At 29.2% G+C, this 23,180-nt stretch overlaps 1 protein-coding gene across 1 annotated transcript; it reads left to right on the forward strand.

The window, feature by feature from the left end:
• Positions 1-2,485: 2,485 nt before the first annotated feature.
• LOC145737029 (transmembrane protein 177) lies at positions 2,486-18,953 on the forward strand. The gene is made up of 3 exons (XM_081991601.1): positions 2,486-2,753; positions 2,806-3,031; positions 18,339-18,953. Exons 1-3 carry the CDS (start codon positions 2,578-2,580, stop codon positions 18,900-18,902), a joined length of 966 nt encoding a protein of 321 aa, XP_081847727.1. The 5' UTR covers positions 2,486-2,577; the 3' UTR covers positions 18,903-18,953.
• The last annotated feature ends 4,227 nt before the right edge of the window (positions 18,954-23,180 follow it).

Genomic DNA, 23,180 nt, shown 5'->3' on the forward strand with positions numbered 1-23,180 from the left:
AATGGCTGTTTTAAGCACATTTTTGGAATCCTCATTAAATTTCCTATTCAATAACCTAAAAAACAGTACAAAATTTAGTACAGTCAAGAAGAAAAACGGTGTCAAAATTTAATCTGTGAGAAAAACAGTTTGGTAGGACAGTCAGGGACAAAATCGTCTATAAAACCCACTTGGAGTTAGAAAATTTCTGTTTTAAGCACAATTTTGGAATACTCATTAAATTTCCTGTCCAATAACCAGGAAAAAAAACTCCAAATGTTAGTACAGTCAGGAAGAGAAGCGGGGTCAAAATTTGAATTGAGATAAACACAGTTTGAAAGGACAGTCAGAGACAAATTACCCTGTAAATGTCACTTGTAGTGAGAAAATGGCTGTTTTAAGCACTTTTTCGGAATCCTCATTAAATTTCCTATCCAATAACCTAAAAAACTGTACAAAATTTAGTGGTCAGGAAGAGAAGCGGTGTCAAAATTTGAACTGAGAGAAACGCAGTTTGAAAGGACAGTCAGAGACAAATTACCCTGTAAAACCCACTTGTAGTGAGAAAACGACTGTTTTAAGCACATTTTTGGAATCCTCATTAAATTTCCTATTCAATAACCTAAAAAACAGTACAAAATTTAGTACAGTCAGGAAGAAAAACGGTGTCAAAATTTAATCTGTGAGAAAAACAGTTTGGTAGGACAGTCAGGGACAAAATCGTCTATAAAACCCACTTGGAGTGAGAAAATTTCTGTTTTAAGCACATTTTTGGAATACTCATTAAATTTCCTATCCAATAACCAGAAAAAAAACTCCAAATGTTAGTACAGTCTGGAAGAGAAGCGGGGTCAAAATTTGAACTGAGGTAAACACAGTTTGAAAGGACAGTCAGAGACAAATTACCCTGTAAATGCCACTTGTAGTGAGAAAATTTCTGTTTTAAGCACATTTTTGGAATACTCATTAAATTTCCTATCCAATAACCAGAAAAAAAACTCCAAATGTTAGTACAGTCTGGAAGAGAAGCGGGGTCAAAATTTGAACTGAGGTAAACACAGTTTGAAAGGACAGTCAGAGACAAATTACCCTGTAAATGCCACTTGTAGTGAGAAAATGGCTGTTTTAAGCAGTTTTTCGGAATCTTCATTAAATTTCCTATCCAATAACCTAAAAAACTGTACAAAATTTAGTGGTCAGGAAGAGAAGCGGTGTCAAAATTTGAACTGAGAGAAACACAGTTTGAAAGGACAGCCAGAGACAAATTACCCTGTAAAAGCCACTTGTAGTGAGAAAATGGCTGTTTTAAGCACATTTTTGGAATCCTCATTAAATTTCCTATCCAGTAGCGTAAAAAAACTGTACAAAATTTAGTACAGTCAAGAAGAAATGCGGTGTCAAAATTTGAACTGCCAGAAACACAATTTGAAAGTCAAGAAACAAAAATGCTGGTAAAACCTTTGTCTCTGGTAAAAGGGTAAGACCCTCTTGGAGGGTGAGAAAATGACTGTTCTAAACCCAACCGACAACTGACAGAAGCCAGTTAACCAATTCATACCTAACCTCACTTCTCCAATGTTGACTTTATCAGCTGTTTTACGTCATGTAGTTTTTGGAAGGGCAAACACAGGAAATGCTGTCATATTAGTTTCATTTTAGAGATTTTATGACGTTTTTCCTTTATTTCGTGGATAATTATAGTAGTGGATTGTCACTGTCAGTGGCAGTGGATTGTGAATTTACTTAAAATGACTAAAATTCTATCAGAATTCCCCGTCTCCCACAATTCATAACACATCAAAATGCAGGCATTTTATGAAATTTCAACTGAAAGTCTTTAGAAAAACTCAATTTAAGCTAAAACTCTATCAGTATTCATAAGAAAGTGTGTTTTAATGGCCGTGTTTGACCTTCCCAAAGTTTCGATTACCTGTTTTTGTAATTTGATTGGAGTGACTAATTTAATATTGCAGAATAGTTTGTTGACTTAACAAAATAATGGCAAATTTCACAAAAAAACTGTCTACATTAAAGCCCTGGGTGTACTTCTACTTCTAAATATTATTGAAAGTTTCGCATCAGTCCCAACACTCCCAACTCAAGTACAACGTGTAGGCCAACAGGTGACGTCATAAGCAGGACAGCCTCAGAGCACAACCGACAACTGACAGAACCCAGTACCCCAGTTGACTTGTCAGCTTGTCTATGCATACTTAACCTCACTTTTTTTTTGTATTTTTTTCCAATGTTTCTTTATTTTCAATTGAATATTTAAAGTATAGTTTGACTCAATAAATAATGGCAAATTTCACAAAAAAGCTGTCTACATTAAGGCCCTGGGTGTACTTCTACTTCTAAATATTATTGAAAGTTTCGCATCAGTCCCAACACTCCCAACTCAAGTACAACGTGTAGGCCAACAGGTGACGTCATAAGCAGGACAGCATCAGAGCACAACCGACAACTGACAGAACCCAGTACCCCAGCTGACTTGTCAGCTTGTCTATGCATACTTAACCTCACTTTTTTTTTGTATTTTTTTCCAATGTTTCTCTATTTTCAATTCAATATTTAAAGTATAGTTTGACTCGATAAATAATGGCAAATTTCACAAAAAAACTGCCTGGACCATCAAAACCGTGGACGTTAACCGAAAAAGCGCAAAACTTCTTTTTCGTCACCGCCAATCTGTCTACTTGCGCTGCCGGTTTGGCCACAGTACTGCCCCACACTGTCCTAGCCTCACATTACAAGGACTTTCTACGACTTTACAAGTATAACATTCACTAATTCCACCCTCACAGACCCTTATTAGTGCTTTTGTAGTAAAGGATTCACTGTGCCAGTTCCACCAGTTCTAACCGAGAGATTCAACAAAACGTTGGATTTGCTGGAAATTAGGAAGAAAGAACGGTATCGCTTTGAACCATTCATGTCTTGCGGGTTTGATGTGTTTAGTTTGGGCACCCAAGGCCGGTATGGTATTCACATAGGTTTGCCAGTGAATTTCCGATATAACAGTACAGAGGATGTGGATATGTCCAAAATTCGAGTGAGTTTTTGTCTTTTGTCACTGTTTTGTTTTCAGACAGTTTAATATTAGCTTTGGTGCTTGATTCTGAACTGTCCTTAAATTGATTTGGGTTAACAGGAACCCTAAAATTCATATTTTAAACCAGTTTAGAATCAATAATCAAAATAAAGTTATAGTGGTGTAGTTTGTTCAGGATTTTGCTGAATCCACTCTATTCATGGATTTGTTTATCTTAATTTTGATATTTTTTAAAAAAATTTTTTTTAAATTTCCAGTTTTGAAAACTGAAAATTCAAATATATCAAAATCATGAAAATTGACTTAAAAACTGCAAATTAACATCAAATTCATGAAAACTAGCTTAAACATTGCAGTTTTACCAGTCAAGTGAATTTTCAAACTTCCTCAAACTAATTTTAGTGTTTGAAACTTAATAATTGATTTGAAACTGAAAGTTGATATCAAAATCATGAAAATTGACTTAAAAACTGCAAATTAACGTCAAATTCATGAAAACTAGCTTAAACATTGCAGTTTTACCAGTCAAGTGAATTTTCAAACTTCCTCAAACTAATTTTAGTGTTTGAAACTTAATAATTGATTTGAAACTGAAAGTTGATATCAAAATCATGAAAATTGACTTAAAAACTGCAAATTAACGTCAAATTCATGAAAACTAGCTTAAACATTGCAGTTTTACCAGTCAAGTGAATTTTCAAACTTCCTCAAACTAATTTTAGTGTTTGAAACTTAATAATTGATTTGAAACTGAAAGTTGATATCAAAATCATGAAAATTGACTTAAAAACTGCAAATTAACGTTAAATTCATGAAAACTAGCTTAAACATTGCAGTTTTACCAGTCAAGTGAATTTTCAAACTTCCTCAAACTAATTTTAGTGTTTGAAACTTAATAATTGATTTGAAACTGAAAGTTGATATCAAAATCATGAAAATTTACTTAAAAACTGCAAATTAACGTCAAATTCATGAAAACTAGCTTAAACATTGCAGTTTTACCAGTCAAGTGAATTTTCAAACTTCCTCAAACTAATTTTAGTGTTTGAAACTTAATAATTGATTTGAAACTGAAAGTTGATATCAAAATCATGAAAATTGACTTAAAAACTGCAAATTAACGTCAAATTCATGAAAACTAGCTTAAACATTGCAGTTTTACCAGTCAAGTGAATTTTCAAACTTCCTCAAACTAATTTTAGTGTTTGAAACTTAATAATTGATTTGAAACTGAAAGTTGATATCAAAATCATGAAAATTGACTTAAAAACTGCAAATTAACGTCAAATTCATGAAAACTAGCTTAAACATTGCAGTTTTACCAGTCAAGTGAATTTTCAAACTTCCTCAAACTAATTTTAGTGTTTGAAACTTAATAATTGATTTGAAACTGAAAGTTGATATCAAAATCATGAAAATTGACTTAAAAACTGCAAATTAACGTCAAATTCATGAAAACTAGCTTAAACATTGCAGTTTTACCAGTCAAGTGAATTTTCAAACTTCCTCAAACTAATTTTAGTGTTTGAAACTTAATAATTGATTTGAAACTGAAAGTTGATATCAAAATCATGAAAATTGACTTAAAAACTGCAAATTAACGTCAAATTCATGAAAACTAGCTTAAACATTGCAGTTTTACCAGTCAAGTGAATTTTCAAACTTCCTCAAACTAATTTTAGTGTTTGAAACTTAATAATTGATTTGAAACTGAAAGTTGATATCAAAATCATGAAAATTGACTTAAAAACTGCAAATTAACGTTAAATTCATGAAAACTAGCTTAAACATTGCAGTTTTACCAGTCAAGTGAATTTTCAAACTTCCTCAAACTAATTTTAGTGTTTGAAACTTAATAATTGATTTGAAACTGAAAGTTGATATCAAAATCATGAAAATTTACTTAAAAACTGCAAATTAACGTCAAATTCATGAAAACTAGCTTAAACATTGCAGTTTTACCAGTCCAGTGAATTTTCAAACTTCCTCAAACTAATTTTAGTGTTTCAAACTTGATAATTGATTTGACACTGAAAGTTGATATCAAAATCATGAAAATTTACTTAAAAACTGAAAATTAACATCAAATTCATGAAAACTAGCTTAAACATTGCAGTTTTACCAGTCAAGTGAATTTTCAAACTTCCTCAAACTAATTTTAGTGTTTGAAACTTAATAATTGATTTGAAACTGAAAGTTGATATCAAAATCATGAAAATTGACTTAAAAACTGCAAATTAACGTCAAATTCATGAAAACTAGCTTAAACATTGCAGTTTTACCAGTCAAGTGAATTTTCAAACTTCCTCAAACTAATTTTAGTGTTTGAAACTTAATAATTGATTTGAAACTGAAAGTTGATATCAAAATCATGAAAATTGACTTAAAAACTGCAAATTAACGTCAAATTCATGAAAACTAGCTTAAACATTGCAGTTTTACCAGTCAAGTGAATTTTCAAACTTCCTCAAACTAATTTTAGTGTTTGAAACTTAATAATTGATTTGAAACTGAAAGTTGATATCAAAATCATGAAAATTGACTTAAAAACTGCAAATTAACGTCAAATTCATGAAAACTAGCTTAAACATTGCAGTTTTACCAGTCAAGTGAATTTTCAAACTTCCTCAAACTAATTTTAGTGTTTGAAACTTGATAATTGATTTGACACTGAAAGTTGATATCAAAATCATGAAAATTGACTTAAAAACTGCAAATTAACGTCAAATTCATGAAAACTAGCTTAAACATTGCAGTTTTACCAGTCAAGTGAATTTTCAAACTTCCTCAAACTAATTTTAGTGTTTGAAACTTGATAATTGATTTGACACTGAAAGTTGATATCAAAATCATGAAAATTGACTTAAAAACTGCAAATTAACGTCAAATTCATGAAAACTAGCTTAAACATTGCAGTTTTACCAGTCAAGTGAATTTTCAAACTTCCTCAAACTAATTTTAGTGTTTGAAACTTAATAATTGATTTGAAACTGAAAGTTGATATCAAAATCATGAAAATTGACTTAAAAACTGCAAATTAACGTCAAATTCATGAAAACTAGCTTAAACATTGCAGTTTTACCAGTCCAGTGAATTTTCAAACTTCCTCAAACTAATTTTAGTGTTTGAAACTTAATAATTGATTTGAAACTGAAAGTTGATATCAAAATCATGAAAATTGACTTAAAAACTGCAAATTAACGTCAAATTCATGAAAACTAGCTTAAACATTGCAGTTTTACCAGTCAAGTGAATTTTCAAATTTCCTCAAACTAATTTTAGTGTTTGAAACTTAATAATTGATTTGAAACTGAAAGTTGATATCAAAATCATGAAAATTGACTTAAAAACTGCAAATTAACGTCAAATTCATGAAAACTAGCTTAAACATTGCAGTTTTACCAGTCCAGTGAATTTTCAAACTTCCTCAAACTAATTTTAGTGTTTGAAACTTAATAATTGATTTGAAACTGAAAGTTGATATCAAAATCATGAAAATTGACTTAAAAACTGCAAATTAACGTCAAATTCATGAAAACTAGCTTAAACATTGCAGTTTTACCAGTCAAGTGAATTTTCAAACTTCCTCAAACTAATTTTAGTGTTTGAAACTTAATAATTGATTTGAAACTGAAAGTTGATATCAAAATCATGAAAATTGACTTAAAAACTGCAAATTAACGTCAAATTCATGAAAACTAGCTTAAACATTGCAGTTTTACCAGTCAAGTGAATTTTCAAATTTCCTCAAACTAATTTTAGTGTTTGAAACTTAATAATTGATTTGAAACTGAAAGTTGATATCAAAATCATGAAAATTGACTTAAAAACTGCAAATTAACGTCAAATTCATGAAAACTAGCTTAAACATTGCAGTTTTACCAGTCAAGTGAATTTTCAAACTTCCTCAAACTAATTTTAGTGTTTGAAACTTAATAATTGATTTGAAACTGAAAGTTGATATCAAAATCATGAAAATTGACTTAAAAACTGCAAATTAACGTCAAATTCATGAAAACTAGCTTAAACATTGCAGTTTTACCAGTCAAGTGAATTTTCAAATTTCCTCAAACTAATTTTAGTGTTTGAAACTTAATAATTGATTTGAAACTGAAAGTTGATATCAAAATCATGAAAATTGACTTAAAAACTGCAAATTAACGTCAAATTCATGAAAACTAGCTTAAACATTGCAGTTTTACCAGTCAAGTGAATTTTCAAACTTCCTCAAACTAATTTTAGTGTTTGAAACTTAATAATTGATTTGAAACTGAAAGTTGATATCAAAATCATGAAAATTGACTTAAAAACTGCAAATTAACGTCAAATTCATGAAAACTAGCTTAAACATTGCAGTTTTACCAGTCAAGTGAATTTTCAAATTTCCTCAAACTAATTTTAGTGTTTGAAACTTAATAATTGATTTGAAACTGAAAGTTGATATCAAAATCATGAAAATTGACTTAAAAACTGCAAATTAACGTCAAATTCATGAAAACTAGCTTAAACATTGCAGTTTTACCAGTCAAGTGAATTTTCAAACTTCCTCAAACTAATTTTAGTGTTTGAAACTTAATAATTTATTTGAAACTGAAAGTTGATATCAAAATCATGAAAATTGACTTAAAAACTGCAAATTAACGTCAAATTCATGAAAACTAGCTTAAACATTGCAGTTTTACCAGTCAAGTGAATTTTCAAACTTCCTCAAACTAATTTTAGTGTTTGAAACTTAATAATTGATTTGAAACTGAAAGTTGATATCAAAATCATGAAAATTGACTTAAAAACTGCAAATTAACGTCAAATTCATGAAAACTAGCTTAAACATTGCAGTTTTACCAGTCAAGTGAATTTTCAAATTTCCTCAAACTAATTTTAGTGTTTGAAACTTAATAATTGATTTGAAACTGAAAGTTGATATCAAAATCATGAAAATTGACTTAAAAACTGCAAATTAACGTCAAATTCATGAAAACTAGCTTAAACATTGCAGTTTTACCAGTCCAGTGAATTTTCAAACTTCCTCAAACTAATTTTAGTGTTTGAAACTTGATAATTGATTTGACACTGAAAGTTGATATCAAAATCATGAAAATTGACTTAAAAACGGCAAATTAACGTCAAATTCATGAAAACTAGCTTAAACATTGCAGTTTTACCAGTCAAGTGAATTTTCAAACTTCCTCAAACTAATTTTAGTGTTTGAAACTTGATAATTGATTTGACACTGAAAGTTGATATCAAAATCATGAAAATTGACTTAAAAACTGCGCAAATTAACGTCAAATTCATGAAAACTAGCTTAAACATTGCAGTTTTACCAGTCAAGTGAATTTTCAAACTTCCTCAAACTAATTTTAGTGTTTGAAACTTAATAATTGATTTGAAACTGAAAGTTGATATCAAAATCATGAAAATTGACTTAAAAACTGCAAATTAACGTCAAATTCATGAAAACTAGCTTAAACATTGCAGTTTTACCAGTCCAGTGAATTTTCAAACTTCCTCAAACTAATTTTAGTGTTTGAAACTTGATAATTGATTTGACACTGAAAGTTGATATCAAAATCATGAAAATTGACTTAAAAACTGCAAATTAACGTCAATTTCATGAAAACTAGCTTAAACATTGCAGTTTTACCAGTCCAGTGAATTTTCAAACTTCCTCAAACTAATTTTAGTGTTTGAATCTTAATAATTGTTTTGAAACTGAAAGTTGATATCAAAATCATGAAAATTGACTTAAAAACTGCAAATTAACGTCAAATTCATGAAAACTAGCTTAAACATTGCAGTTTTACCAGTCCAGTGAATTTTCAAACTTCCTCAAACTAATTTTAGTGTTTGAAACTTGATAATTGATTTGACACTGAAAGTTGATATCAAAATCATGAAAATTGACTTAAAAACTGCAAATTAACGTCAAATTCATGAAAACTAGCTTAAACATTGCAGTTTTACCAGTCAAGTGAATTTTCAAACTTCCTCAAACTAATTTTAGTGTTTGAAACTTAATAATTGATTTGAAACTGAAAGTTGATATCAAAATCATGAAAATTGACTTAAAAACTGCAAACTAACGTCAAATTCATGAAAACTAGCTTAAACATTGCAGTTTTACCAGTCCAGTGAATTTTCAAACTTCCTCAAACTAATTTTAGTGTTTGAAACTTAATAATTGATTTGAAACTGAAAGTTGATATCAAAATCATGAAAATTGACTTGGCAACTTCAAATTCATGAAACTTCTTAAATATTGAAATTTTGCCAGTCAACTTAATTGTCAAACTTTGTCAAACTTATTTTGGTGTGTGAGACTGGATAATTGGCTTGAAAACTTCCAATTAACGTCATAATTATGGAAATTGACTTTACAACTTATAACTGCAAATTGAATTTTCAAACATTGTTAAACCAATTTTAGTGCTTGAAACTTGATACCTAATTGATTTGAAAACTGGAAATTAACATCAAAATCATGAAAATTGATTTGGGAACTGGAAATGTACACCAAGTTCGTAAAATTTACATGGAATTCATTAAAACTGACCTGTTTCTGGAAATTCAAATTTTGACACTACTTTTTTCCTAACTTTACCTTATTTTGAGGTGTTTTTTAATGTCATTCAAAAGGAAATTTAATGAGGATTCTAAAAATCTGCTTAAAAATGTCATTTTCTCACTCCAAATGGGTTTTACAGACAATTTTGTCCCTGACTATCCTTTCCAACCATTTCCAACTGTGTTTCTGACAGATCAAACTTTGACACCGCTTTTTTCCCTGACTATACCAAATTTTGTCGTGTTTTTTCAGTTTATTGGACAGAAAATTTAATGATTATTCCAAAAATGTGCTTAAAGTTGTAATTTTCTCACTCCAAGTGGGTTTTACAGGCAATTTTGTCCCTGAATGTTCCTTTTAAACTGTGTTTCTGACCGTTCAAACTTTGATACCGCTTTTCTCGCCACCTGTACCAAATTTTGTAGTGTTTTTTTGGTTATTGGATAGGAAATTTAATGAGGATTCCAAAAATGTGCTTACAGATGTCATTTTCTCACTTCAAGTAGGTTTTACAGGCAATTTTGTCCTTGACTGTAATTTCAAAATGGGATTCTGACATTTCAAACTTTGATACCACTTTTCTTCTTGACTGTACCAAATTTTGTACTGTTTTTTTCAGCTTATTGGATAGGAAATTTAATGAGGATTCCAAAAATGTGCTTAAAACACTCATTTTCTCATTCCAAGTGGGTTTTACAGTCGATTTCGTTCCTGACTGTCCTTTCAAACTGTGTTTCTTGCAGATCAAACTTTGACACCGCTTTTCTCCCTGACCGTACCAAATTTTGTACTGTTTTTTTCAGCTTATTGAATAGAAAATTTAGTAAGGATTCCAAAAATGTGCTTAAAACAGTCATTTTCTTACTCCAAGTGGGTTTTACAGTTGATTTCAAACTTTGACACTTTTCTCTTTGACTTTGTCTGATTTTGTAGTGAGAAAATGCCGTAGCAACTAAGAATTGACTTGATAAGTCAATTTTGAAATTTCTTGCGCTTATTTTTAGGTTTTTACTAATAAAATTGACTAGGAAATGTGAAAATATACTTAAAAACGTAAAGGCTGACCTACAAGTTTGAAAATGTACCTAAAAACGTCAATTTGGAATTTCTCTAAGGAAGTTAACTAGAAAAATTGAAAATTGACCTAAACAGGTGAGACTTGACTTTAAAATGTGAAAATGACCTAAAAATGTCTTTTTCTTTCTTGGAAACTGAGAAATAACGAGAAGTTAATTTTCAAATTTCTGACACTGTTTTTTAGGTTTTTAATAGGGAGATTGACTAGACAAAAAATTTGAAAACACGTCTTAGAAATTGACAATTGACTTAAAAAGTTTTTAATTTAAAATTTCCGACGCTCATTCTTAGATTTTTACTAAAAAAATTTCTAGGATACTTGAAAATTGACTTGAAAACATGAAAATTTACCTAATTACTTGAAAATTGACCTAAAAATTTGAAAACATGTCTTAGAGACTGAGACTTAACTTACAAATTTCTGACTCTCTGACTTTACTTTAAAATGTAAAAATTGACCTAAAAATTTGAAAACACGTCTTTGAAACTGAGAATTGACTTAAAAAAATAAATTTCAAATTTCTGACGATAATTCTTATATTTTTACTAAGAAAATTGTCTAGGAAACTTAAAAATTGAAAACATGAAAATTGACCTAAACACTTAAAAATTGACTTTAAAATGTGAAAATTGACCTAAAAATTTGCAAACACATCTTAGAAATTGAGAATTGATTTAAAAAGTCAATTTTATAATATTTGCTAAGAAAATTATCTAGAAAAATTGAAAATTGGAGTTGAAAACATGAAAATTTACCAAAACACTTGGAAATTTATTTTAAAATGTGAAAAATGACCTAAAAATTTGGAAACACATCTTAGAAACTGAGAATTAACTTAAAAGTCAATTTTCAAATTTTTTACTCTGTATTTTAGGTCTTTAATAGGGAGATTAATTAGAAAACTTGAAAATTGACCTAAAAATTTGAAAACACGTCTTTGAAACTGAGAATTGACTTAAAAAAATAAATTTCAAATTTCTGACTATAATTCTTATATTTTACTAAGAAAATTGTCTAGCAAACTTAAAAATTGACTTGAAAACATGGAAATTGACCTAAACACTTAAAAATTGACTTTAAAATGTGAAAATTGACCTAAAAATTTGCAAACACATCTTAGAAATTGAGAATTGACTTAAAAAGTCAATTTTATAATATTTACTAAGAAAATTGTCTAGAAAAATTGAAAATTGAGTTGAAAACATGAAAATTTAACAAAAGACTTGGAAATTTATTTTAAAATGTGAAAAATGACCTAAAAATTTGAAAACACGTCTTAGAAACTGAGAATTGACTTAAAAAGTTTTTAATTTCAAATTTCTGACGCTAATTCTTAGATTTTTACTAAGAAAATTGTCTAGGAAACTTGAAAATTGACATGAAAACCGGAAAATTGACCTAAACACTTGATAATTGACTTTAAAATATGAAAACTGACCTAAAAATCTGAACACATGTCTTGATGACAATTGACTTAAAAAGATAAATTTCAAATTTCTGACGATAATTCTTAGGTTTTTACTAAGAAAATTTGAAAATTGACTTGAAAACATGAAAATTGACCTAAACACTTGAAAATTGACTTTAAAATGTGAATACTGACCGAAAAATTTGAAAACAGATATTAGAAATTGAAAAAAGACTTAAAATGTAAATTTTATGACTTTTACTAAGAAAATTGACTTAAAAACATAAAAATTGACCAAAACACTTGGAAATTGACTTTAAAATGTGAAAATTCACCTAAAAATATGAAAACGTCTTAGAAACTGAGAATTGATTTGATTGATGACTTTTGTCAGTTTTCAAATTTTTGACTCTCATGTTTAGGTTTTTAATAGGGAGATTAACTAAAAAACTTGAAAATTGATCTAAAAATTTGAAAACACGTCATAGAAACTGAGAATTGACTTAAAAAGATATATTTCAAGTTTTTGACGTTGAACAGAAGATTTTTACTATGAAAATTGTCTAGAAAACCTGAAAATTGGCTTGAAAACATGAAAATTGACCTAAACACTTGAAAATTGACTTTAAAATGTGAAAATTGATCTAAAAATTTGAAAACACATCTTAGAAATTGAGAATTGACATAAAAAGTCATAATTTTTTCTAAGAAAATTTTCTAGAAAAATCTGAAAATTGACTTGAAAACTTACAAGAAAATTATAAGAAATTGTAGGAAATGTTTTATAATCTTAAAACAAATCCTAGTCAAATTGTCCAAATATACAGCGTGGTCCAAATTGATTGTAGGATAATTAGTAAGGGTGGAAAGTACGAGTACCTACAGAAAAATAAACTCAAAAGTGTCCATAAACTATAGTCGAAAAAAGCTTCAAAAAGGTATGGGCTGTCACCCATCAGAATGCCTTAAAATTACAGCTTAAACAAATTTGAAGCTGTCAAACATTTTAAACGGCTCCCGTATCTGTTCAGATTACTTTCCGCATTTGAAAAAATTCCCAAATAAACACTGCAACTTGGCAAACATGCATGCCAAATTTCATTTGAGTACTTTTTTCTTGTAAGTTTTTATGTCAATTCTCAATTTCTAAGATGTGTTTTCAAATTTTTAGATCAATTTTCACATTTTAAAGTCAATTTTCAAGTGTTTAGGTCAATTTTCATGTTTTCAAGCCAATTTTCAGGTTTTCTAGACAATTTCCTTAGTAAAAATCTTCTGTTCAACGTCAAAAACTTGAAATATATCTTTTTAAGTCAATTCTCAGTTTCTAGGACGTGTTTTCTAATTTGTAGGTCAATTTCTACATATTAAAGTTAATTTTCAAGTGGATAGATCAATTTTCATGTTTTCAAGTCAGTTTTTAATTTTCCTAGAGAATTTCAGAGTAAAAATTATAAAACTGACTTTTAAGTCAATTCTCAATTTCTAAGATGCGTTTTCAAATTTTTAGGAAGTTTTCACATTTTAGTAAATTTTCAAGTGTGTAAATCAATTTTCAAGTTTCCTAAAGTATTTTTTTAGTAAAAATCTATGAATTAGCGTAACTAAACACTTTTGACGTCAATCCTCAGTTTCTATGACGTGTTTTCAAATTTTTAGATCAATTTTCAAGTTTTCTAGTTAATCTCCCTATTAAAAACCTAAACATCAGAGTCAAAAATTTGAAAACTGACAAAAGTCATCAATCAAATCAATTCTCAGTTTCTAAGACGTTTTCATATTTTTAGGTGAATTTTCACATTTTAAAGTCAATTTCCAAGTGTTTTGGTCAATTTTTATGTTTTCAAGTCAATTTTCTTAGTAAAAGTCATAAAATTTACAAATTTACAATTCTCAATTGCTAAGATGTGTTTTCAAATTTTTAGGTAAATTTTCACATTTTCAAGTCAATTTTTAAGTTTCCTAGACAATTTTCTTAGTAAAAATATAAGAATTATCGTCAGAAATTTGAAATTTATTTTTTTAAGTCAATTCTCAGTTTCTAAGACGTGTTTTCAAATTTTTAGGTCAATTTTCAAGTTTTCTAGTTAATCTCCCTAATAAAAACCTAAAATACAGAGTCAAAAATTTGAAAATTGACTTTTGTTAATTCTCAGTTTCTAAGACATGTTTTCAAATTTTTAAGTAAATTTTTACATTTTAAAGTCAATTTTCAAGTGTTTACGTTAATCTCCCTATTAAAAACCTAAAAATCAGAGTCAGAAATTTGTAAGTTAATTCTCAGTGTCTAAGACATGTTTTCAAATTTTTAGGTCAATTTTCAAGTAATTAGGTCAATTTTCATGTTTTCAAGCCAATTTTCAAGTTTCCTAGAAATTTTTTAATTAAAACTTACAAAATTTAAAATCAATTTTGTCTAGTCAGTCTCCCTATTAAAAACCTAAAAAACAGTGTCAGAAATTTGACAATTAACTTTATTATATTTTATATTATATTATTATTTTTATACTTTATTATTTATTATATATAACATTTTATAGTCAAATCTCACGTGTTTAGGTCAATTTTCAATTTTTCTAGTCAACTTCCTTAGAGAAATTCCAAATTGACGTTTTTAGGTGCATTTTCAAACTTGTAGGTCAGCCTTTACGTTTTTAAGTATATTTTCACATTTCCTAGTCAATTTTATTAGTAAAAACCTAAAAATAAACACTGCAACTTGGCAAACATGCATGCCAAATTTCATTTGAGTAACTTTTTTCGTTTAAGAATTAAAATTTAAAAAATGATTTTGGTGCCTCACGTTTATACAGGGTGATTCCAAAGTTGGTGCTTTCCTTTCACCTGCGAATAGGTCTTCAAAAGATAAGTTTTTTTTTCCTTTGACGCTTTTTCGAAATATGAACAATAACGAAGATACAGGGTGTCAAAGTTTTACTGAAAAAAAAAATAATAAAAAATAACTTAAATTTAATTTTAACTAACTACAGGTTATTCCTTATCAACAGACATAAACAAAAACGAAAGATTTCAGCCGCCTTTGAACTAAGTTTTAATAATCTGACATTTTAAATTAAAACAGCATTTAATTTTAGGCACGCATTAAGACGGTTTTTATTTTTTTTACTGGGAAACGGTGCGTCGTAGCAAAAATAATAAAAGGGGTTTTATTTTTAGAATTGAACAAGGAATTCAATAATAAATTTTATGTTGAAAAAAAAACCAGTAGGGTATAATTTTTTTTTTGAAAATGTTTTAAAAAAATGACACGCGCGCCTCTGGTAAACGCAAGAAAATTTTTGTTTCTTGGAAAATTTGCTTTCCACGTAGCTACTGACACCTACAAAATTTTGTTTAATTACTTCAAGTGGTTTGGCCAAAATCATAAAATTTTTATTTTTTCAGTAAAACGTAAAGATAAGTCTTATATTTTTACTAAGAAAATTGTCTAGGAAACTTAAAAATTGACTTGAAAACATGGAAATTGACCTAAACACTTAAAAATTGACTTTAAAATGTGAAAATTGACCTAAAAATTTGCAAACACATCTTAGAAATTGAGAATTGATTTAAAAAGTCAATTTTATAATATTTGCTAAGAAAATTGTCTAGAAAAATTGAAAATTGAGTTGAAAACATGAAAATTTACCAAAACACTTGGAAATTTATTTTAAAATGTGAAAAATGACCTAAAAATTTGGAAACACGTCTTAGAAACTGAGAATTAACTTAAAAGTCAATTTTCAAATTTTTTACTCTGTATTTTTGGTCTTTAATAGGGAGATTAACTAGAAAACTTGAAACCTAAAAATTTGAAAACACGTCTTTGAAACTGAGAATTGACTTAAATAAATAAATTTCAAATTTCTGACGATAACTCTTATATTTTTACTAAGAAAATTGTCTAGGAAACTTAAAAATTGACTTGAAAACATGGAAATTGACCTAAACACTTAAAAATTTACTTTAAAATGTGAAAATTGACCAAAAAATTTGAAAACACATCTTAGAAATTGAGAATTGATTTAAAAAGTCAATTTTATAATATTTGCTAAGAAAATTGTCTAGAAAAATTGAAAATTGAGTTGAAAACATGAAAATTTACCAAAACACTTGGAAATTTATTTTAAAATGTGAAAAATGACCTAAAAATTTGGAAACACGTCTTAGAAACTGAGAATTAACTTAAAAGTCAATTTTCAAATTTTTTACTCTGTATTTTTGGTCTTTAATAGGGAGATTAACTAGAAAACTTGAAACCTAAAAATTTGAAAACACGTCTTTGAAACTGAGAATTGACTTAAATAAATAAATTTCAAATTTCTGACGATAACTCTTATATTTTTACTAAGAAAATTGTCTACGAAACTTAAAAATTGACTTGAAAACATGGAAATTGACCTAAACACTTAAAAATTTACTTTAAAATGTGAAAATTGACCAAAAAATTTGAAAACACATCTTAGAAATTGAGAATTGATTTAAAAAGTCAATTTTATAATATTTGCTAAGAAAATTGTCTAGAAAAATTGAAAATTGAGTTGAAAACATGAAAATTTACCAAAACACTTGGAAATTTATTTTAAAATGTGAAAAATGACCTAAAAATTTGGAAACACGTCTTAGAAACTGAGAATTAACTTAAAAGTCAATTTTCAAATTTCTGACTATAATTCTTATATTTTTACTAAGAAAATTGTCTAGGAAACTTAAAAATTGACTTGAAAACATGGAAATTGACCTAAACACTTAAAGATTGACTTTAAAATGTGAAAATTGACCTAAAAATTTGCAAACACATCTTAGAAATTGAGAATTGATTTAAAAAGTCAATTTTATAATATTTGCTAAGAAAATTGTCTAGAAAAATTGAAAATTGAGTTGAAAACATGAAAATTTACCAAAACACTTGGAAATTTATTTTAAAATGTGAAAAATGACCTAAAAATTTGGAAACACGTCTTAGAAACTGAGAATTAACTTAAAAGTCAATTTTCAAATTTTTTACTCTGTATTTTTGGTCTTTAATAGGGAGATTAACTAGAAAACTTGAAACCTAAAAATTTGAAAACACGTCTTTGAAACTGAGAATTGACTTAAATAAATAAATTTCAAATTTCTGACGATAACTCTTATATTTTTACTAAGAAAATTGTCTACGAAACTTAAAAATTGACTTGAAAACATGGAAATTGACCTAAACACTTAAAAATTTACTTTAAAATGTGAAAATTGACCAAAAAATTTGAAAACACATCTTAGAAATTGAGAATTGATTTAAAAAGTCAATTTTATAATATTTGCTAAGAAAATTGTCTAGAAAAATTGAAAATTGAGTTGAAAACATGAAAATTTACCAAAACACTTGGAAATTTATTTTAAAATGTGAAAAATGACCTAAAAATTTGGAAACACGTCTTAGAAACTGAGAATTGACTTAAAAAAATAGATTTCAAATTTCTGACGATAATTCTTATATTTTTACTAAGAAAATTGTCTAGGAAACTTAAAAATTGACTTGAAAACATGGAAATTGACCTAAACACTTAAAAATTTACTTTAAAATGTGAAAATTGACCAAAAAATTTGAAAACACATCTTAGAAATTGAGAATTGATTTAAAAAGTCAATTTTATAATATTTGCTAAGAAAATTGTCTAGAAAAATTGAAAATTGAGTTGAAAACATGAAAATTTACCAAAACACTTGGAAATTTATTTTAAAATGTGAAAAATGACCTAAAAATTTGGAAACACGTCTTAGAAACTGAGAATTGACTTAAAAAAATAAATTTCAAATTTCTGACGATAATTCTTATATTTTTACTAAGAAAATTGTCTAGGAAACTTAAAAATTGACTTGAAAATATGGAAATTGACCTAAACACTTAAAAATTGACTTTAAAATGTGAAAATTGACCTAAAAATTTGAAATCACATCTTAGAAATTGAGAATTGACTTAAAAAGTCAATTTTATAATATTTACTAAGAAAATTGTCTAGAAAAATTGAAAATTGAGTTGAAACTATAAAAATTTAACAAAAGACTTTGGAATCACCCTGTAATTCGCTAGCTCCGCTAGAGGGCACTTCGACTAGGATTTATATGACATTTTGGAGTTTATTTTTTATGTCCTCTTGAATTATCCTACAATCTGGACCACCACCCAGTTTTGGAGGTTAAATCCACAAGATTCAAGAAAATCCTGAATAAGTTCTAGCAGACACCTTAAAAGTTTTCACGCACACTTTTTCAGGTAAACCAAGTTTCGGTAGTTTGGGAGTCGGAGGAAGGCAACCAACTACTAAACGCCTTAATAGTACCGGAACCAGCTCAACTCTACGCAATAGCGAGAGAAATCAAATTGCGCGATAGCTACAAACTCTTCATAGACGCTGCTCTAACATTCATGGGATTCAGTTTCACTTACGTGACTAGTAGATTTTTAAATAAAAAACTCAATTTATACCAACAACCGAAACAAGTCAGGTTGATCGGTTACGGTTTGGTAGTATTGTTGAATTTAGGGAATTATTTAATGTGCTCGGACGCTGTTCAATGTTTCTACGAGGACAAAGTTGACAGAGAACTGAAGGAGCTTAATCCAGTGTTTTCGGAAGGGGGTAAAGTGTTTTTTGAGAAATTACTGGAGAGGAATAAAGCTTTAAGGGTTTTAATGGGGAAAGAGGGAGAGAGCACTTATACAGTGACGGGGAATGAGAATTTCTTTCTGAGACAGAAACATTTGCCTTTAGTGCAAAGGAAAGCGTTTTTCGACGAGTCTGCTGGTAGTGTTAGTGCAAACACCAATTCCGCTTAGTGTTTTAATTATTTATGTGTTGTTGAAGTGAGTAAAGTGTTTAGAACTGTTTTTGTTTGGGAACGTTTACATTGTGAGTCCTTTTCCGCCCAACCATTTAAATGAGGTGCTTTCAGATTCAGAGTCTGATATTGGCATAAAATTTATGAAAATTGACTTGAGAACTGTAAATTAACGTCAAATTCATAAAATTTAACTGACAATTGTCAAAATAACTCTCATAAATCTAAGAAACACAACATTTCGAAAACTGTGTTAAACTGTAATTCTTGCAGGTTCTAGACAAATTTTGAAATTAATGACATTTATCACGTGGTTTTACAGGATAATTTACCTATACGGTCACGTGACAACTGTCAAATAACTCATAAATCTCAGAAACGCGTTTTATATCGAATACTGCAAGAAAACTCTTCTAAACCCTGATTTTTCCAAGTTTTGAGTAAAGATCGACAGTTCAGACGTTAGTGACAGTTGTCAGGTGATTTCAGAACACTATTTAGCGAGACGGTTACGTGACAATTGTCAAAATTACTGTCAAATCTCAGAAAGACGGTTTATATCGAATATTGCAAGAAAAGTCTTCTAAACCCTGATTTTTCCAAGTTTTGAGTAAAGATCGACAGTTCAGACGTTAGTGACAGTTGTCAGGTGATTTCAGAACACTATTTAGCGAGACGGTTACGTGACAATTGTCAAAATTACTGTCAAATCTCAGAAAGACGTTTTATATCGAATACTGCAAGAAAACTCTTCTAAACCCTGATTTTTCCAAGTTTTGAGTAAAGATCGACAGTTCAGTTCAGATTTGCAGACTTTAGAACTGAAAATTAAAGTCAAATTCGTAAAATCTAACTGCCAGTTGTCAAAATAACTGTCATAAATCTTAGAAACACAACATTTCGAAAACTGTAAGAAAACTCTGTGTTAAACTGTAGTTCTTGTAGGTTCTAGACAAATTTTGAAAGTTTTGAAATTAATGACATTTATCACGTGGTTTTAGAGGATAATTTACCTAGACGGTCACGTGACAACTGTCAAAATAACTGACATAAATGTCAGAATCACAACGGTTTGATAACTGTGTAATTCTTGCGGGTTCTAGGCAAATTTTGAAAGTTTTGCCATTAATATTATTTATGAGGTAGTTTTAGAGGATAATTTAGCTAGACGGTCACAAACCCTGATTTTTGCATGTTTTGAGTACAGTTTGCCAGTTTTGAAGTTAGTGACAGTTGTCACGTGATCTTAGAGCACTATTTAGCTAGACGGTTACGTGACAACTGTCAAAATAACTGTCAAATCTCAGAAACACGTTTTATATTGAATACTGCAAGAACACTTTTCTAAACCCTGATTTTTGCAAGTTTTGAGTACAGTCTGACAGTCTTGACATTAGTGACAGTTGTCACGTGATTTTAGAACACTATTTAGTTAGACGGTTACGTGACAATTGTCAAATAACTGTCAAATCTCAGAAAGACGTTTTATATCGAACACTGCAAGTATACTTTTCCAAATCCTGATTTTTGCAAGTTTTGAGTACAGTTTGACAGTTTTGACGTTAGTGACAGTTGTCACGTGATCTTAGAACACTATTTAGCTAGACTGTTACGTGACAATTGTCAAATAACTGTCATAAATCTCAGAAACGCGTTTTATATTGAATACTGCAAGAAAACTTTTCCAAACCCTGATTTTTGCAAGTTTTGAGTAAATATTGACAATTTTGACGTTAGTGACAGTTGTCACGTGATTTTAGAACACTATTTAGCTAGACGGTTACGTGACAATTGTCAAAATAACTGTCAAATCTCAGAAACACGTTTTATATCGAATACTGCAAGAAAACTTCCAAATTATGATTTTTGCCTGTTTTGAACACAGTCTGACAGTTTTGACGTTAGTGACAGCTGTCACGTGATTTCAGAACACTATTTTGCAAGATGGTCACGTATTGAATCAAAATTTTGAAAGTTCTGTATCTCGGTTATTTTTCTGGTTACAGCGACCGTAAAAAACTTAAAATGTTTGTCTTGAAATGCTCTTTCACCTCCTGCAAACAGTGACATGATTAAACATATACAGAGTGTCTAAAAATTAAAAAAATTATCGCATTAAATCAGAAAGTAAAACTTTGCCAGAAATAACCGCGTTTACACCGTTTTACCATACGGTATCGGTGTAAATGCAGTCATTTGGGTGCTAAAAGGCTTACTGAATATTTTTGGTGTCCGGTCAAATTTTTGTTTCTCTAACCGTTTCCAAGATATTCGACTTTTTTTTGAAAATTGCATCAAAATTTTGAAATTTCTGTATCTCGGTTATTTTTTGGGTTACAGCGACCGTAAAAACTCAAAATGTTCGTCTTGAAATGCTCTTTCACCTCCTGCAAACAGCGACACGATTAAACATATACAGAGTGTCTAAAAATTCAAAAAATATAACGTCAAATGAGAAATTAAAGGTTTTCCAGAAATAACCGCGTTTACTCCGTTTTACCATACGGTACCGGTGTAAATGTAGTCATTTGAGTGCTAATAGGCTTACTGAATAATTTTGGTGTCCTGTCAAATTTTTGTTTCTCTAACCGTTTCCAAGATATTCGACTTTGTTTTTGAAAATTGCATCAAAATTTTGAAAGTTCTGTATCTCGGTTATTTTTTGGGCTACAGCGACCGTAAAAAACTCAAAAGGTTTGTCTTGAAATGCTCTTTCACCTCCTGTAAACAGTGACACGATTAAACATATACAGAGTGTTTAAAAATTTAAAAAATAACGCCAAATCAGAAAGTAAAGCTTTGCCAGAAATAACCGCGTTTACACCGTTTTACCATACGGAACCGGTGTAAATGTAGTCATTTGGGTGCTAAAAGGCTTACTGAATATTTTTGGTGCCCGGTCACATTTTTGTTTCTCTAACCGTTTTCAAGATATTCGACTTTTTTTTGAAAATTGCATCAAAATTTTGAAATTTCTGTACCTCGGTTATTTTTTGGGTTACAGCGACCGTAAAAACTCCTAAGTAAAACTTCCTAAGCCTGAAATTAGCCTAAAATGATCATAATTAGCCTAAAATCTTCCTTAAAGCTAGTAAAATGTGTAAAGCAAACTAGATCAGCCTAAAGCTTCATGAGTTACACTAAAACCCTGAAGATTAGCCTAAAAGAGCTCAAAATCTTTTAATCTAACTTTGCAAATCTTAGATCAGCTTGAAATTAGCATAAAATGATCAGAATTAGCCTTAAATCTTCCTTAAAGCTATTAAACTGTCTAAAACAACCTAGATCAGTCTAAAGCTTCTTGAGACAGTAAAACCCTGAATATTAGCCTAAAAGAGCTTAAAATCTTGTAATCTAACATTGCAAATTGTAGATCAGCCTGAAATTAGCATAAAATGAGCCTAAAATCTTCCTTAAAGCTAGTACACTGTGTAAAACAAACTAGATCGGCCTAAAACTTCTTGAGTCACACTAAACCCTGAATATTAGCCTAAAAGAGCTTAAAATCTTTTAATCTAACTTTGCAAATCTTAGATCAGCCTGAAATTAGCATAAAATGATCAGAATTAGCCTTAAATCTTCCTTAAAGCTAGTAAACTGTGTAAAACAACATAGATCAGTCTAAAGCTTCTTGAGGCAGTAAAACCCTGAATATTAGCCTAAAAGAGCTTAAAATCTTTTAATTTAAGTGTGCAAATCTTAAATCAGCTTGAAATTAGCATAAAATGATTAGAATTAGCCTTAAATCTTCCTTAAAGCTAGTAAACTGTGTAAAACAAACTAGATCAGCCTAAAACTTCTTGATTCACACTAAACCCTGACGATTAGCCTAAAAGAGCTTAAAATCTTTTAATCTAACTTTGCAAATCTTAGATCAGCCTGAAATTAGCATAAAATGATCAGAATTAGCCTTAAATCTTCCTTAAAGCTAGTACACTGTGTAAAACAAACTAGATCGGCCTAAAACTTCTTGAGTCACACTAAACCCTGAAGATTAGCCTAAAAAAGCTTAAAATCTTTTAATCTAACTTTGCAAATCTTAGATCAGCTGGAAATTAGCATAAAATCATCATTATTACCCTAAAATCTTCCTTAAAGCTAGTACACTGTGTAAAACAAACTAGATCAGCCTAAAGCTTCATGAGTCACGCTAAAACCCTGAAGATTAGCCTAAAAGAGCTTAAAATCTTTTAATCTAACTTTGCAAATCTTAGATCAGCTTGAAATTAGCATAAAATGATCATAATTAGCCTAAAATCTTCCTTAAAGCTAGTAC

Source organism: Ips typographus, linkage group LG13 (assembly GCF_016097725.1).
Source record: "Ips typographus isolate SLU linkage group LG13, UJ_Ityp_2.0, whole genome shotgun sequence".
In the NCBI taxonomy this organism is placed as follows: Eukaryota; Metazoa; Arthropoda; class Insecta; order Coleoptera; family Curculionidae; genus Ips; species Ips typographus.